We start from the raw sequence: 17692 nt of genomic DNA on the forward strand, positions 1-17692 counted from the left end.
TGGAGGGGACTGCACTCCCCCTAAAGGATCAGGTTTGTAGTTTCAGGGCACTCTTGGATCCAGCATTGTCATTGGAGGCACAAGTGGCCTCAATGGCATGGAGCACCTTTAATCAGCTTAGGCTGATATACCAACTATGACCTTATCTGTTCAGGAATACTTTAGCTACAGTTATTTATGCTCTGGTAAACTCTCTTTAAACTTTGAATTACTGCAATGCATTATACATGGGGCTGCCTTTGAAAACTGTCCAGAAACTTCAGCTGGTCCAAAACCAGGCAGTGAGATTGTTAATGGGTACTGGCCAATATGATTGTATTATGCCAATGCTTCATGATCTGCACTGGCTGCCAGTCCATGTCCGGGCTCAATTCAGAGTGCTGCTATTAACCCACAAAGCCCTAAATGGCTTGGAGCCAGGTTACCTGAAGGACCATTTCCTTCCACATACACCTGCCCAGATCCTAAGATCATCCTCAGAGGCCTTTCTCTGGATGCCCCCACCAAATGAGGTGAGATGGGTGGCTACTGAGGAGAGGGCCTTTTCAGTAGTGGCACCCCAGTTGTATAATACCCTCCCCAGAGAGGCTCACCTGGCACCTATGTTATAGTCTTTTTGTGCCAGGTTAAGACATATTTATTTTCCAAGGTTTTTTAGTCCTTTGGTTTTAAAAAATGTTGTGTGTTTTTAAATATTTGCACTGCTGCTGGCTTTTATCTTGGTTCTTACTCTGGTTTAATTCTCTTGCAAACTTAGTTTTTAAAATTACGTTTTACTATGTTATTCTGTTTTGTGGTTTTAAGTTTGTTTTGTGAACCTCTAAGACAGCTTCAGCTAATTGACAGTATAGAAATATAATAAATAAATAAATAATTTAAAGTTCTTAAAGTAACTTTTCTATTAATGTAGATAACACCACAGAGCTGTTGCTTGGCATAGGTCTTCACCAATTCTATTGTCTGTAACTCTAAAGATTTATTATACTCATTCTAAAGGTGCGTTCCATTCCTTTGAATGGTATGGAACAGAAGAGCTCTAGTGCCAATAGTATCAGACTCTTCAAAAACACAGAGAAATTCAGTATTAAAACAGTGCAGAGTTAAGGCTCCTGGAGTGCTCATTGAAGGCAGAAATTACTCAGTTTTATATTTTTTCAAAAATATAAATACAAATTTTATTTTATTTTAAGAATGAGAAACTGGTGGAGCAACAGCTTATAATTGACCAGCTAAATAACAAGTTAGAGAAAATGGCAAAAGCCTCTGCCTCCAGTGGTGCTTGTGGAGATGGACCAACTACTTTAGTATCTGCTAAAAGGCCTTACAGCGTTCCACTAACTAAACATTTGGTGCAGTCCATTAACGTGCCAGTAGGTTTGGATTCTCGAAAGGTAGGTATGAAAATGGACCCTTTTTTAACACTGTAAGTACCATACAAAAGTGGAAGTTTTCTGCCTTGGTAACTTTTATCTGTTCCAGCCATATTTCAAATGTTTGTGATAGCACAGAAATGTGCAGCTACACTTTCAGTGGAGGAAACATCCTGGAATGTATAAGTCCTCCGATTGGACTCAGGAAGCAGGAAAAAAACAGCAATTTTCTGGTCTCACTTGATGGGGTTGTTCCTCTTCTAGTTCTTGTCCTGCTTTCACCAGGAGAGCTGAGTTCTTTAGGCTGCTCTATTCAAGCAGATAAACTTAATATTAGATAACCACTCTATTCCTTCTTTGTTCTCCCTTGTCTTCTCTGGGCTAGCAACATTCAGGGGGAGAGAACCCCCCAAAAGAAAAAAAGAATACCACAATATGTCTGCAGCATGACCAAACCAGCACCATTCAGGGAGAAAGGAGCTCATGTTCCAAGTCATCAGTTCGCCCTGAATGGGATTTCTCTAAAGCCTCTCCACAGCTTACTGCATAGAGGGAGGGTCTACTTGGACAGCTGTGGAGCATAGGAGAGCCAAGGCTCAGTCCAGGAACTGAGCAGCCTCTGGGGCCCATAGCAAGCCCAAAAGCTCAGGGGGTGAGAGTTTTGGTGTCCAAACTGCTCTGGGCAGCACCACCAACCTGGAATGTTGCCAAAATAAGTCATCCACAGATCTCAAAATGTCAGCAGTCAGTGCAGCTCTAATCAAATTGAGGGTAAGCAGTGCTCCTTTGTGGTGCTGTGATCCATCTGAATCCCTCTCCCACTAGATAGTGATGGGGACTCGCTCCATATGGCAGTCTACCATGGATCCAACAAAAAGTGGTGATAGATCTCAGAACTAGCCTGCTAGTTTCTAGGACCAAACCTAGTGCTAAGTGTGCTTGTACCTAGTCACCACCGTCAAGGTTACCCTTATCTAGCACTAGCCATGAACACAGGGCAAGATGGAAGTGAAGGCAGAAAGTGTGATTAAATCTTCCAGCAGCCCAATTCAGAATCCTATGGAATACTCCATTCTCTCCCTGGGACCTGATGCTTTCAATGCTTAGGCACTTATTGTGTCCAAAGCCACAGGGGCTCCACCCCTCAGAAGAGTGCAGGTCAACTGCAGTCCCAAGAGGGAATTATCCATCCTTTGTTCCTAGGAGTAGGATGCACTATCCCATCTGAAATGGAGACATCTGAAGAAAGAGCGATCGAGCAAGAAAATTGTGGAACCAGGGTCAGTGTCCAGTAAGGTATTTGTTTAGAAGTATTTCCAACCTCTCTTCCAAAGCTTTGAAAATCTTAGAACTCAATGAGCTGCAGGAATCTCAGCAAGGTGCCAGTATGTCCAAACCTAAGGGTGCAAAAGACACCAGAGGACCTGATTTATTTCCCTGAATTTTTTGATGCAGAAAAATCAGTGGGAGCTGTCTCCAACAAACCTAGCCTCACTAGAAAGATATATTGCCTAGCATTGAAACCATTCAAACCCCCCTGGTTGATGCCCCAGTTGCTGCTAGGGTTTCAGGTGGTTGTTGCTAAATATAGTGATTAATCCTTCAGGGAACAGAATTAATTTGCCCTATGAAAGCCATTTGCCCTTTGAAAGCTATGGCCCTGGGCATCAGCTGCCACCTCTTTTTTGCAAGCACATCCATTCTATGGGCTCACAATCTTCTAATGGAGATACTCCACTGCACAAGCACCTGCGAAAAGGCTTACACAGATTTGTCCAAGCTCCCACCTTCATGGCTGATGCCAGCTTAGAACATAAAGCTAGCCAGCGGCATACCTGCGGCTGGCTATCTTCCTTCATCAAAACCTTTGGCTAAGAATATTGGAATAGATTCCAAATCTAAATGCAACCTGAATGCATCTTTCTTTTTAGGGCGCCGAAGTCATAATCCTTTGTCCTCCCCCTTCACAATCCACACACTCCAGGAAACCAGGCTTCAGGCTCACTACTTTATTAGTTAATGACTAGCTTCCTTACAAATGCAAATTCTAGGAAATTCTCAGACTACAATGAAAACAGCTAATCCACACAATTACAAATATCAATAGAGGAGCCAAAGTGGAAGTTAGAGAAGTTGCCAGCAGTCTGAACAAGAACTTCTCGGCCAGACTAGCTTCGGAGGGATGCCCATCCCTTACTGTGGCTCCCTCCTACGTAGGCTTTCACGTGTAGCCAACCCGGTGGAGCATCTAAGCTCCACCTCTAACCTTTCCCGCTTTGCTCTGTGACGGACCCTAGTATCGCTCAAGGCATGCCTCTCACTCTCCTCCTCCCCCGAAACCTGGGTTCTCATGGAGGAGGAAAGAGGTGTGTGTGTTCAGGTTGAGCCATCTTTGAGTCAAGGTCTTGGGAAGAAGGCCTTGCCATAGCTGAGCTCGCTAGGGAGGGAGCCTCCCCCGTTTTGGCTGTTCCCATTCTGAATCTGAGCTGCTAGACATCACACATTCAGATTCATTCCTGACATCCAGTTATTTGACAGTTCCCTCAAGGAGTGCTTGTTAGAAGCCAAAGATAAAAAGAAAGCAATGCTTACTGCCTCCAGGAAGGAGGAAAACAAAGTGTTTTAATCTAAACATGCCTTCCTTCTCAACAAAAGAATCTTCGCCAGATCAAGGGACTCTAGGAAGCCCATGTCCAAAACAGAGAGACCCCATCAAATGAGGCAGAAAATCTGCTGACTTTGCTCAGGATCCAGAGCCTGATGGGAGGAGTTATTTCCATGATGTCCTCCTTCCAACTGTGTCAAGTCCAATATTCCATTTTGCTTATGGTGAATGGGTCAGTTGTCTGTGTGCTGCTATCAGGAAGTCACTGAGAATGTGGTGGTGGTGATGGTGGTGGGGTGTTGCTATGGGAAGATAGCCATACTGTATCAGTGAGGTTATTGATGAAGGTACTCATTTAGTTTTACAAGTGTACAATTATAATGAGGATCCAAACCTGCCTATATTAACTGAATGAGAAATCCTGTACTGAATCATAGAAAGTAGCTCACAAACTTGTCTATACATGTGATCATAGTTGCAGCCACAGAACATGCATGGAGAACACTATGGTTCTCTGGATTGTAGACATTTTCTCCTATTCCATACACATCAGTGAAGCAAGTAATTCTCCCCTACTTTGTATGGAAAAAGGAGAGTCTACGGTCATGGAAACCAATAAATGAATGGCTAGATTTGTCCCTGCTCCTATTTTTTTCCCATTTTGGGCAGTCAGTATGGAACATCAACAATGGTGTTCTTGCTCCAGCCATGTCTTTGCTCTCCAGTGGGAGCAGTTACATTTTTCAGAATGCTCTTCTTCCTGATATTCTCCATCAATCTACCAGCTTGTTCTTTCCTTTCTCTTTGCTGTGCCTCTTTCCTTCCCCTGTGACTGCATCAAAAGACACTGGTGGCCACATTTGAGAAATGATAGTGTAGAAAATAATACTTATAGCAGCTTAATTCTAAAAGTAGTTCATATTTTTCACCCTTCCACATCCTTGCTTGCTGGTTCAGGTTATAATTAATTACTATTCATTTTCATGTATGTATGTATTAAAATTATATTCCTCTTACTAAGCCCTGTAAAAGCATTTGAAGAGGCTTACAAATACAACACAATAGCAAACCAAGATATTTATCACATAGACTGAGAGCTTCTCTACATTAAAGAAAAATCCCGCAAACTTACTGGGGCTTCATCTTCCACAGTCTTTGCGGGTTTACAATGGGCACAATACACACGCTTCCCCCCTCCCCTTGTTTTTCCTGGGCCTTTTGTGGGCATGTTCCATATGTTTCATTTGTTCAGCCAGTAGATGGTGCTGCAAGTTTTCTAAAATATCTCACGGTTCTTGAATTACACCACCTCTTTGGTGCGGTTTTTGACGGGTGTTTTTGTTGTTTTTGCATTTTCAGCAGTTTTTAAAATGGCGGAATAAACCTAAAAAACTAGAGAGGCACCAGCGGTTGATGGTGTCATGAAAAGGACCTGTGAACTTCCATGAGTGAACAGTCACGAGCACCCAATAATGCCATGTGTGAAAATGCCTTGAGAGTGGCTGATGGCATGGTTCTAGAAAGAGCAGCCTCTGATGTCTTAATGCCAGCCACCATATGCCAGTACAACCCAGTGATGGAAATGTAACATTGCTTCTGAAAGATCCTATAAGGCAGGCATTTGTGGAGCGTTTAAAACCCTGTTTGATGCATGATAGTGTAGTATAGTGGTTAGACTGTCAGACCAGGACTGAGAAGACACAGGTTCATGTTGCCACTCAGCTGTGAAAGCTACTGGATGACTGGGCCAGTGACATTCTTTTAGACTAACCTACCTCACACAATCGTTATGGAGGTAAACTGGAGGAGCAAAGAGAAACATGTACTCTGTTCTGAGCTCCTTCAACAAAAGATGAGATAGAAATGTAATACAACTTCCACAGACATCATTTCCCTTTTACTGTCTTTAAAGGTACACACAAGCCCTCCTACATACTCCCTAAACAGAGTAATTGCTGGATTTCAAACCCGTAGCCAAATAATGTTGGATCACATAGAAGAACAAGACGAAGTTCTTCATAGCTGCTTTTCTGATCACAGTGATGAAGATGAAAGAAATGCCAAGAATAGAAAGAGACCTCCATTTAGGTACATTTTTGGTCATATCTAATGTGTGTATATCTGGTAGCAAACACTGACCTATCTGGGACTTGAAATTTAAATCATATGTCAGTGTTACACTAGGCAATAAAAAGTTGAACCCAGAGACAAGTGATGATTAGCACTGGAGTAGCTCCAGGTTGTAACAAAGATGTACTTGAATATATAGGGCTGGATCTTTTAGATCCGTGTCTTTCAGCACATGACATCACATTGAATTGGTGTCAGGAACAGGAGCAACAGAATTCTAGCTCTGCATCCATTGGTGACTTGGTCACAAAGGAACTTCAGAGCTGTTTTGTTAGCCACATTGTTATTCAGAAGGACTTCTTGTGATCTTGTGTGTTGCCCCAGCCAATACATCTTGTTTTGTTTTTAACACTAGGCAACCTTGTAAAACGTTCCCAGAAAAATGGTTAATCAGTTAAGATGCTTGCAGTCTCAAGTTGTATTTATAGGGCTTACAGAATAAATGTGTGGTTTAACTTTTCTCTAGACGCTCCTTAAACCGTACCTGGACACAAAAACAGGCTCCTCCCAGCACTACACTTGAAGATAAAGAGATGCAGCACAATTCCAGTTCACAAAATGGAAATATTTTACAGATGGAAACTGTTACAGGTAAGGAAGGTAAATTGATGCTACAATACAAAAACACGGTTATGTCTTATGTGATCCTCTGATAGCAGAAAAACTGTGATCTAGAACAGGGGTGCAAAAAGCTCACCAAGCGTTTCTGTGGCTTGCCAAATATCCCTACATCTGCTGCTACCAGGGCAGTTCTTATCCCTTATCAGAGATCTGAGGTAAGCTAGGGGTTCCCTCGCTAGTGCTAGCATCAGAGAAATCAGAGATAAGTAGGGATTGCATTGGTGATGCTTAGCGATGGTAAAGCAGCGATTGGGGTTGCTGGGGAAGGGAGAAGCCTGCACCTTTCTCCCTACTCCAGTGACCCCAAAGCAGCCCAGACAGGAGTGTGTATGAGTTTTCCCTCCCAACCCAGTATATATGTGTTTGTCTCTCCCTCCACCCCCGCCCCAGTGCTCCTTCATGTGCATGTGGCCCCTGGACCCCCCAGCAAAATCGGATTTGGCCTTTGGGACCAAAAAGGTTGTGTACCCATGGCCTAAAAAAAGGATGGGATTTGTATTGTGGAAACACAGTCCAGGATCCAAAGAACTGTGAAATTAGCCAATGAGTATGACATTTGTACTGGTATGCCAACCTGTTTTAATGTTCACAGAACTCAGCAAAAAATATAGAGAAGTGGCCAACCCATCTACTTCACAATATTTATTTATTTTATTTGTTCCATTTATATCCCAAGGTGGCTAACAATAGAATCCAAAACATAATAAATAAGCAACATCACAATTAACGTCACAGTAAAACTGTATAAAAATCAGATACTATTATAGATTATTTATTTTGAAATGTGTGGCACTGGAAATGCCTTCTACCATTTTCTGACACAACTGTTTGCCCCAAACTCATTAACCGGGATTCAACCTTTCTCTGAATCTATTTCAGCCTGAGGGCCGAATTCCATTTCACAGAAGCTCTCGGGGACCACATTCTAGTAGTGGATGGGGTCAAAGGCAAAGGGGGCAGGACTGAAATATCCCAAATACCAGCATATTGCAGCTTAAATTTCTTACTGCCACTAACTAAGCTTTGGAAGAGGCATTTCAGCCTTTTAAAGTGGGGGGAGGAACTGTACAAAAGCTGGGAAACCACCCAAATGGTTGGTGGCTGGGGAAAAGGAAGGGGTGCCATCTGGGGCTTCCAGGAAGGCTGGATTTGGCCCTTGATTCTGAGGTTCTGTGCACAGTGCACATCTACATAGTGCCCAATCAAACACTTGCTATATTCTCATCTACTGTGATGTGAGTAGACTGTACCTGTAGTTAAGAAAGGTGTCTTCTCTATCGTCATTAGCTACAATGGAAGTTCTGCCACTGCTCTTAATGCATAGAATTGCCCCTCATGGCTACAATCTGTACAGTTACTTGCAAATGAGATAAATTAAATGTAGTGGAACTTGAGTACGGATTGCATTCAATATTGACTGGTCACACACACACTTATGTAACATTCCCGTGGAGAACTGCAGAAATGAAGAATGTCATGAGGATTTTGCATATCACTCAGTCAATATGGAAAATTGCTATGGCTGCTGGAGAATGTGAACTGAGACGTCTCATACATCAGCCTGGTATTACACATAGCTCTATCCCAGTTCTGTGCATTGCCTCGACCACATTCATAGTCCCCGAGCTGAGCAAATTATACAAATGACCTGCTTGATATCATCCACATTCTCAAATCCCACTTGGAGACTTTCTGTGTTGACCAGGCTATACGTGAAATCCCTGTTTATGTTCCAGTTTGTGCACTTTCTCCACTTTCATGTAAATCTGCATAATCACCAGTGTTCATGTTATTTAACAAATTATACACAACTAAATCAGGATTACAACCCAGGTATCTGAGTCTCTTCTCTTGTTAAAATAATAAATAAAATAATAATAAAATGTGCAATCTACTTTTGTCCATGTGTCCCAAAGCAGCTTACAGCTAAAAAGGTAGGTCTTGTCCCACTTAGCTTGGGAATGTGCTGTCTGTTGTTTAAAGTATTACAATTTCTTTCAAGGTGCTGATATTGAATGTATCCAGAAAAGTCAGATACTAAACATGCAGAAGTTAAAGAATTCAGAGCTAAAACTTATTGCTGCTAAGCAAAAAATGAGTGAACTTACACTTAATATCAGAATGAAGGAGGAACTTATTAAAGAACTGGTGAAAACAGGTAACTGGATTTTGTGATTTGCTTTTTATATACAAATATATGTAGGAACAAGACCTAAGTGATATAGTAAATAGTCCTAAAGACAAACAATAACTTAACTGGTCTACTCCTACACAGCTCAGGAAGAAATAGGAGATAGTCTAAAGCCAAGGTTGGTGTAATGGGTAGAGCACTGGACTAGGTTTGGGGTGATGGGTTGAAATCCCCACACAGCCATGAAGTTTTATTGGGTGACTTTGAGCCAGTCATGCTCTCTTGGCCTAACCTACTTCACAGCGGTGTTTTGAGAATATAATGGGGAAAATGGGGAGAAGAGACAACCTTATACACTGCCTGGAACAGCTTGGAGGAAAGTGTGTGTGCGCGCGCGCGCGCACACACACATGTGTGTTTGTAATGAACATGTTCCTAAAGCTTACTTTTAAATTATTGATAAAACAATTAGCGATAAATAGTAATAATCCTAAATACTTAAATTCTTTAATAAAGGAAAGAGACCTCCTTTTGAGTAGTGGGCTGCTACAGTGTCAATATCACAAATGATATCTCAGCTTTTTCTTTAATTGGGGGATTTTTTAAGGTAACGATGCCCAGTCTGTAAGCAAGCAGTATTCTCTGAAAATAGCACAGCTGGAACATGAAGCAGAGCAGGCCAAACTGGATTTAACTGAAACACAAAAGCAGTTGCAGGAGCTAGAGAAGAAGGAACTAAGAGACATTGCTGAAAAAGCCAGATTACAGAAAGAATTTAGGAAGAAGATGGATGCAGCAAAGCTAAAAGTACAGGTACTTGTAATTGGGGAACGATAATTTCTTGTTATAGCATATTAAACATAGAATCTTATCTACTCAGCTGTATGAGCTTGATGATGATGTTTATAGTATTCTGTTATCAATCTAATCATATTTCTCAGCTGATATGATAGAACATAGACTTGAGAGCTGATGTAGCATAGTGGCTAAGCAACTGAGCTAGGGATAAGGAAGTCCTTGGTTTGATCTTACTTCTGCTGTGAACTTGCTAGCTGGCCTTTTTACAAGCCACAGTATCCACGCATAATTCTCTCTCCAACTGTGGCCTTTTCCCCAGAAACACATCTCTCACCCATCTATCATACACATGATTTATTGGCCAGATGACTTCTTGTATAACCCAGGTGTGAGCACACTATAAAATCAGCAATAAAATATTATCTGTTCACAAACCATTTCCCAAGTAGTAAACTTCTTTTGTAAAAGTACGGCATAATTTCTACGTCTGTGCAAAGTTATGTATTATATTTTTAATCTGCCCAGTAACAAACATTCTCTGCGTGGATTAGAAAATATATGTGAGCTTTGTTGCTGAACTAATATGTACAGTATCTGTAAGACATCAATCACTTTCTGCCCAAATATTTGTTTGGTGTGTTTACACTCTGTCTGCCTGTTTTTCTTTATAATAAAATGTATAGCTTGCCCTTTCTACTGAAACACTGTACTCAAGCAAAGCACACAAATGCAGTAAAACCCATAAACAAAAAATCTCAGTGAAACAAAACATAATGGTAAAGCTGGACAATTCAGACAACAAAATAATAGTACAACACAGTAGGGCAATATCACTGGTTAACTAAACTGTGCTATGTGACCTTAGGTCTTACAGAGAAAACAGCAGGACACTAAGAAACTGGCATCATTATCCACCCAGAATGAGAAGCGAGTATTGGAAGTGGAACAGAATGTCAGTCACATGAAAAATCAACAAGCTGAGCTACAGAAAAGGTTGCTAGAGGAGAATGAAAAAAAGAAAATCTTGGAGGCAGAAATTCAGCAGGGGCAACTGCAGATCAGGGCAAGAGATTTCATTTCTGTATCTTCTTAATAAAGCTGTAATAGCAGTTGTTTCTTTGCCTTCTACTGGCTGTGGTGCATAACTTTGAGACTTTTCCTACAATACATATAATATCATGCATGATCAAAGAGAGTGAAGAGGTGGTATAGTTTTGTCGCGTGTCAGTTGTAAGCCTGGAGGTCTGTGGTTCAAATTTCACCTTAGCCCTGAATTCACTTAGCAAACCACTCCCTCAGCTTCATCCCTACCCCACCCTACCCCAATCTGCAGTTAGGAGGTAATAAAGACATACAGAGTTGTTGTAAGGATCACTGCATACAAAGTGCTTTGAAGACTCTGAAGTGAGATATAAATACTAAGTACAAATATTAGGAAAGGGTGTTTATATTTAAAAATAATTCTATACTATCAGTTTTATTATCCCTCTAATGTTAGTACTTCCAGTATTATTAACAAGTATTTCCTTCCACTAAAGCTTAGTTTTCACTCCAAGGACTGAAATTTCTAATTTTGTAGCATGTATGATAATATCTTCATACATGTACAAAAATGATGCTTCTTTACATACAGGAACTTCAACAAAAGACAGAACAACAGGAGAAGATTCTAAAACTAAAAGATGAAGAAATTGCTGCGTTTAAAAGGAAAAACTCAGCTGAAACTCCACAGCAACTACAGGTAGCTAATATTTTGTAATCCTGATGAGTTGAAATGCTACCGACTCACTTTGTAGCAGAAGTATCTCCCTCTACTATGTCCTTAAAGTAGTAATAATTAGAAGCTACTTGGATGGATTGAGGGCTGCAACATTTTAATTGAACATTTACAAACCAAGGGAAAAATGTGTCATTAATTGACAGAAGTTCAAGAAGATATCAAATCTTTTAGTTATTTGGTATGCTTAATCAACTAAGGGAACAATTCTATGGGGATAGGCGGCCGCCTCCAAATTCGGAGGCGACCACCTATCTAATGCACGGTGGGAGGAGCGCAGAGGGGATCCTCTCCTCCGTGCTCCAGCCGCCCTGCATTCACAGCTAGATGCCAATTTCAGCTGTCTAGCCACAGGACATTGGCGCGCGGGGTGGGCAGGCCGGACGACGTATAGGAAGCGCCATACCAGCACTTGCGCACTCCCTGCCCCAGGAATGCCCCTTTTTGCCCTGCTCTGCACTGCTCTTACAAGCCTGGAGCCCGGGGACAATCTGCGCTGCCTACGAGGGGGAGGTGGCAGGGAGGCAATTCTCCAGGAGCTGACCAATCCTGTGGTCGTCTAGCTACTGTCTAGCAGCCATAGGATTGCACCCTAAGTCTTTAACTGCACATTTTTAAAATACTGTGCTTCATTGGTAAGGCAGCTAATAAAATTTTTTGAGATAGGATTCTTAAAGTGCACATCATTTTGCAAACCACACAGATAGGTTTGGTATTTTCCATTTGCCAAAGTTGATGTAAAAGTGTAAAAGATGGTGCTTTTTTCTGTATGCAGAGCTAACATACAGTTTCAATTAGTTATTTCATATGTAAAAGAAACTGTACTCTTTCTTCTCTGAGATTTTCCAATATGTAGACTGATTATCAGTTGATTTAAATTAAATATAATTAAGTGCCTAAATGTCAGTTCAGTCTTTAGTCAGGTAAAACTTAAGAACTGCTTGGTATTATTTATTCCATTTATTTATTATTCAGATTTATATACTGCTTTCAACAAAAGTATCAAAGCGCTGAACATAAAATACAATGGCATAAAAACAGCCATAAATATAACAATAAAAACGATACAATTAATCAGCAATAAAATCATACACTCTACTGTCTGCTACAAACCATAACTAGCTGGGTCGCACTTCAGGGAAAGCCTCTGTAAAGAGATGAGTTTTAAGATGACGTCTGAATGTCAGAACTATGGGGGCCTGTCTAATATTAATTGGTAAAGTATTCCAGAGGGTGGTTGCTGCAACACTAAATCCTCTACTACAAGTGCTTATGAGAGAAACCTCTGGAGCATATGGTGCCTATTCTGTGTAACCGAGTTTTGGTTTGAGTCCTGGGAAACTGAAAGTAAGTGCTGATTTTTATGCATGGAAAATAAGGTTACTGAAGACTACAGAGCTGAGGATATACTTATGGATCTAAACTGGCCTTGTTTATCTTTTTTGTCTTGCTGCAGAAATTAGAAGAGAAAAAGAAATGGCTGGATGAAGAGCTAGAGAAGGTTTTGCATCAGCGTCAAGAGTTAGCTCATCTGGAAGAAGATTTAAAAAGAAGAGAAGCTATCATTTCCAAGAAGGAAACATTGATACAAGAGAAGAACCATTTGGAAATTAAAAAACTGAGATCTAGTCAGGTGCTTTTTTTTTTATAATACTGCAGGCTGCTAACAAAAATGAGGTTAGAAACTTGTGTGAAAAGTAATTGGCCCTCTGCTTCTATGGGCCAGAGCTTGTGACCTTAACCTGCACATTCCTTTTTCTTTTTGTAAAAGTGGAATGCTAAGGAAATATTTAATATTTGTAAAATACTCTGGATTGGAGGTGAAATGCCAAATATCAGTTTTTCTTAAACTTATGGGATACTTTGCACATTAACTTTTTTGCTCTTTCATCCACAATAGCGAAAATAAGCATGCGTTAAAATAAAACGTATAGTGGATATCCCTACAATGTTTACTATTTATTACTGGGTTGAACCCAAACTAAGGGCACCTGCCCTTGATACTCGTAAGCCTCCGAACTAGGAGGCTTACGAGTATCCAGTGCAGAGTGGGAGTGCAGTGGAGGCAATTGTCACCTCTGCTGCGCCTCCCACTCTGCATTTCAGCTAGACGGGCTTTTTCACTTGTCTGAGGCATTGCAGAGTGGGAGGGAAGGAGGCTGACGAGGCCTGTGGATATGGCATAAGCCAGCTTCTCCAGTCCCCTCCCCGCCCACAGGAATGCCCCCTTTACCTCCTCTCCAAAGTCACTTTTGCAGCCTTGGAGAGGCAGCAGGAACAGTTCTCTCTACACCGACTGCGAGGGGTTGGGGAGCTCAGATTCCTGGGTCTGAGGCTGGAGCACTGTCTCCAGCCTCAAATCCAGGAATCCAAAATATCCTATGGCCCCCCAGACTCTGTCTAGGGGCCATAGGATTGTTCCCCAAGTCATTTATTACTAAACTAAGTACCATTAATTTCAGCGGAACCTAACTTAGTCCAGATCCACCCCGCTGTACCCTCAGTGAACTTTGGGAAGGTTTACATATTAGTTTGTGCTCTATTTTGGGGGAGGGGGGATACCTGCATGCTGAAAGGAATTGTACTTTCATTTGTGGTTTTATAGGCTCTCAATAAAGACAGTTTGAAATTATCTACCCGTCTGAGTATGCTGGATCAGGAATTATGTGATAAAAATATGCAGCTTCAAAGCAGCACCAGGGATGAGCAGGGAAAGATTTTTGAAGAGGTTCAGGCTCTGCAGAAGGAAAGGGATCAACTGCTGAAAAGAAGGAACAGTGTGGATGAGAAACTGAAGAATGGCAGAGTGTTGTCACCCGAAGTAAGTAATTATCCATTTGATAAGTGTAACTATTAGCTATTATTGATAGAAAATACATCAGATTGGTAGCTGAACAGCTAATATTTGGAGCTACTAAAATAGAAATGAAAGTTATTTTGTTAAACAGTTTCAAAAGAAATTATTTTTAAGAACACCAATTGGAGCTGTTTTAGTTTGGTAATAGTTCTGGTTCAATGAGAACCTTTGTGGGACAGTTCGGGATCAGTGATAACCTGTACGCATTGGGGGCAGCTGAAAATCCCAGCAGGGACTCCCTGTTCTCCCATGTGAAGCAGATTCCACCTTTGATTGCCAACTAAGTGCACAGAACTCTCCTCTGCTCACAAAAGTTAGCAGCCTCTGCATGCTCACTGAAGCCACCATATCACAGCCATAATGTTCTGATAGCTATCAATAAAATTAACAAATTTCCCCTGGAAATCAGGTATCACTTCCCCTTCTTTGATTGACATTATGCACTATTGTCACTTAGTATTTGCATCTGCTATCCCATACCCCCATGAAAAAAAGCAGTGGGGTGCAAATCTGCTTTTCCTCCACTTCCTTTCAAAAATAGGTGCCTGAAGCTCAGTTTACTGCTCCAGTATGAGCCAAAACATATACCAGAACACCAGCAGTGAGCGTTTATGGTGATTTTTACACATTTTAGTGACTCTGTCCCATTCCCTACAATTTCTGGATCAAATGGATATGAGAGATGCCTACAGAGATGTAGCCTGTATTTTATTCCATGTCTGATAGAGGAGTCTTCTGTTAAGCACATGGTCATGATATAAGTAATTCTGGGATTGGGTCCCTTTTTACCATGCCACTATAAAATGAGAATCACTGGCACTTTGTGAGAATGAGTGATGAAATGTTGCTCAGCCTGAGGCTTGGGGTCCAGATAGAACAGTGGTTTTAAAGCTTTCTACCTTTGGGGAACTCTTTCCATATGGACTAGGCTACCCTGGAACCCTTTCACATTTCACTGAGGCAGTGTTCTAGAGCAGACATTCAGTTCAATCAGGATGGCAGCCAAGCCTGTTTGGGTTCCACACCTTTGGCCTACATAAACTGAGAGTGTGTTCTAGAATATATTCAATGCTCCTTTGTGGCTACACATTGCAGGAAAAGTTTGGTAACTGTGGACAAATTCTTTTATGTGGAATCTTGTGTGCCATGTCTGATCAACTCCCTGAGAAACATGTGATAAACTTCCAAGGCACTTTGGAGTTTTCCGAAACACAGCTTGAAAACCACTGAAATAGGGTACAAATTTAAGGGTTAGAATGGCTTCTGTCTGCAGAATGTGTGCCCTCAAAATCTGCTCAATTGGGTTGGGAGACTTTGTGAAGCAGGTTTTTAGGAAGAGCATAGGGGGCTGCAGGGAGGAGGGGAGGAGCAGAAAGTCCTATTGCATGAGTAGAAGTCTGCTTGTATGATAGATTTTGCCCTAAATAAGGCTGAATTCAATGCATACTAAGTAGTAAGAGGCCCATTGAACTCATTAATAGTAACTTTTTTAGAATAAAGGTACTCGCTGGAGTGCCTACATGAAAAAACAACACCAGTACCACTTAACTTATGTCCTAATATAAATTTCTACATAAGAGAACATCACACTTGGTACACATATTATCTTTGTAATATATTTGAATGTTGACACATTCTAATAATTGGGTATTTAAAATTCATCATCTTTGGTAGCCATCTGCTGAACTGTAATTTCATAGTTTTTGTTTTCTTTCCAGGAAGAACATATTCTATTCCAACTTGAAGAAGGGATTGAAACCTTGGAAGTTGCCATTGCGTACAAGAATGAAAGTATCCAAAACCACCAGAACTCAATCAGAGCCTCAACACAAATCCTCACACAGAGTGAGGCCAATGTGATGGGAAAGTTGGTGTCCCTGTCTGCTGCAGAGCTGCGAGGAATTCTCTTAAAGTATTTTAATAAGGTTTGTTGTCAGAGCAATATACAGCAGAGAAAATTCTGCCTGTTCTTTTTCTTGGCATAAAATAACTATCTGATGTTTTTCTCACACTAATTATGATGGTAAGAATGAGTTGTAGAGAAATGTAATTCTGAACAGGGTGTATATGAAAGCACAAGCAGAAATTGACTAACTCCACTTTTTTATTATAAAGGTTACAGTGGTGAGAAAAAAATTGTGAACCCTAATGATAATTATGGAAATTGCATAGTTTTACCATAATAGCCTTTGTAAATCAAAACCAGTCCTTTTCTAAATATCCAATAGGGCTTATATTAACCAATTCTGTATCTTGGGAAATAGAATGATGTATAAATTAGGCAAACAAAGAGTACTTCAGAGTCAAGGCATGTGCAAAAGTAAATGGACCCCTGGTTGCATCAGCTCAGTTAAAGGGAATAATTAGAATCAGATGTTAAATAATTAGGTAGATCTTCGGGGTGACTTTGGAAGGACCCACCCTATAAAAGAATGAGAAACTTTGAATTTGGTCTTCACCATACGGTTGTGTGGAAACACAATCAAAAGACATCTCTGAGGACCTCAGAAAAAACAGTTCTTGCTGCTCATCAGTATAGAAAGGGCTACAAAACCAAAGAAGGATTTTGGGCTCCACCAGTCCACTGTCAGACAAATGGAGAAGGTTCAAGTTCCTATCAAAATCTTGTCAAAAACAAACCAGAGCATCATCCAAGAAAATCAAAAAGAACCCCAAAGTAACATCCAAGAATCTGCAGGCCACTCTCGCCTTAGCTAATGTAGGTGTTCATGACTCACATTACTTGAGTCACTACTCATGACTACCTTAGGGAGTGCCTTCCCTCCTACGTCCCAGTCCAGCACCTAAGGTCCTCTGAGGGCTATCTGCTGCAGCTGCCTCATGTGAGATTGGCAGCCACACAAGAGGATCTTTTTCTTTGCTGCCCCTCAGTTGTGGAATGACCTGCCGGCTGAAATGCGCCTGCTGACCTCTTTGAAGGTTTTTAAGCAGGCAGTAAAGACTATTATTCCAGCAAGCCTTCCCTTTTTAGAACTCTTGTTCCTTTTGCTGACTGTTGTATACTGTTTTTAAGCTGTGTTGTTTTATTGTTGGATTTTTATTAATTTTTTTGTTAAATTGTTTTTAGTTCAAAGTTGTTTTTAGTTATATGTTGTTTGTATATATTGTCCGTATGCTTTATGTAAATAGCTTTTAAACTTTGTGTATTGTATTTTAATGTTTTAACTTTCGTAAACCGCCCAGAGAGCTTTGGCTATGGGGCGGTATGTTGTTCAGTCGTTAAGTCGTGTCCGACTCTTCGTGACCCCATGGACCATAGCATGCCAGGCCTTCCTGTCCTCCGCTGTGTCCCGGAGTGTGCTCAAGTTCATATTCATTGCATCAATGATGCTATCTAGCCATCTCATCCTCTGCTGTCCCATTCTCCTTTTGCCTTCAATCT

The 17692-nt window shown here is 41.0% G+C and overlaps 1 protein-coding gene and 1 long non-coding RNA gene across 6 annotated transcripts in view; one reads left to right on the forward strand and one right to left on the reverse strand.

Annotated features, from left to right (window-relative positions):
- LOC146352505 (uncharacterized) overlaps positions 1-17692 on the reverse strand; it is a 44852-nt gene that overhangs the window by 18806 nt on the left and 8354 nt on the right. The window lies entirely within an intron of this gene.
- KIF27 (kinesin family member 27) overlaps positions 1-17692 on the forward strand; it is a 35488-nt gene that overhangs the window by 10027 nt on the left and 7769 nt on the right. For all 5 annotated transcript variants that reach the window (XR_014787747.1, XM_084834191.1, XM_084834189.1 and 2 more), the window contains exons 5-14: positions 1191-1391; positions 5888-6063; positions 6572-6696; positions 8729-8884; positions 9465-9670; positions 10521-10718; positions 11289-11396; positions 12889-13065; positions 14038-14253; positions 16008-16214. Coding sequence is in view for 4 of the 5 variants with exons in the window: in XM_084834191.1 (XP_084690317.1) it covers positions 1191-1391; positions 5888-6063; positions 6572-6696; positions 8729-8884; positions 9465-9670; positions 10521-10718; positions 11289-11396; positions 12889-13065; positions 14038-14253; positions 16008-16214 (1770 nt within the window). In the remaining variant the exon portion in view is untranslated. The remainder of the gene's footprint in view (positions 1-1190; positions 1392-5887; positions 6064-6571; positions 6697-8728; positions 8885-9464; positions 9671-10520; positions 10719-11288; positions 11397-12888; positions 13066-14037; positions 14254-16007; positions 16215-17692) is intronic.

The sequence above is a fragment of the Heloderma suspectum genome, chromosome 2, assembly GCF_057233095.1.
Source record: "Heloderma suspectum isolate Gila_16-S chromosome 2, 16-S_ref, whole genome shotgun sequence".
In the NCBI taxonomy this organism is placed as follows: Eukaryota; Metazoa; Chordata; class Lepidosauria; order Squamata; family Helodermatidae; genus Heloderma; species Heloderma suspectum.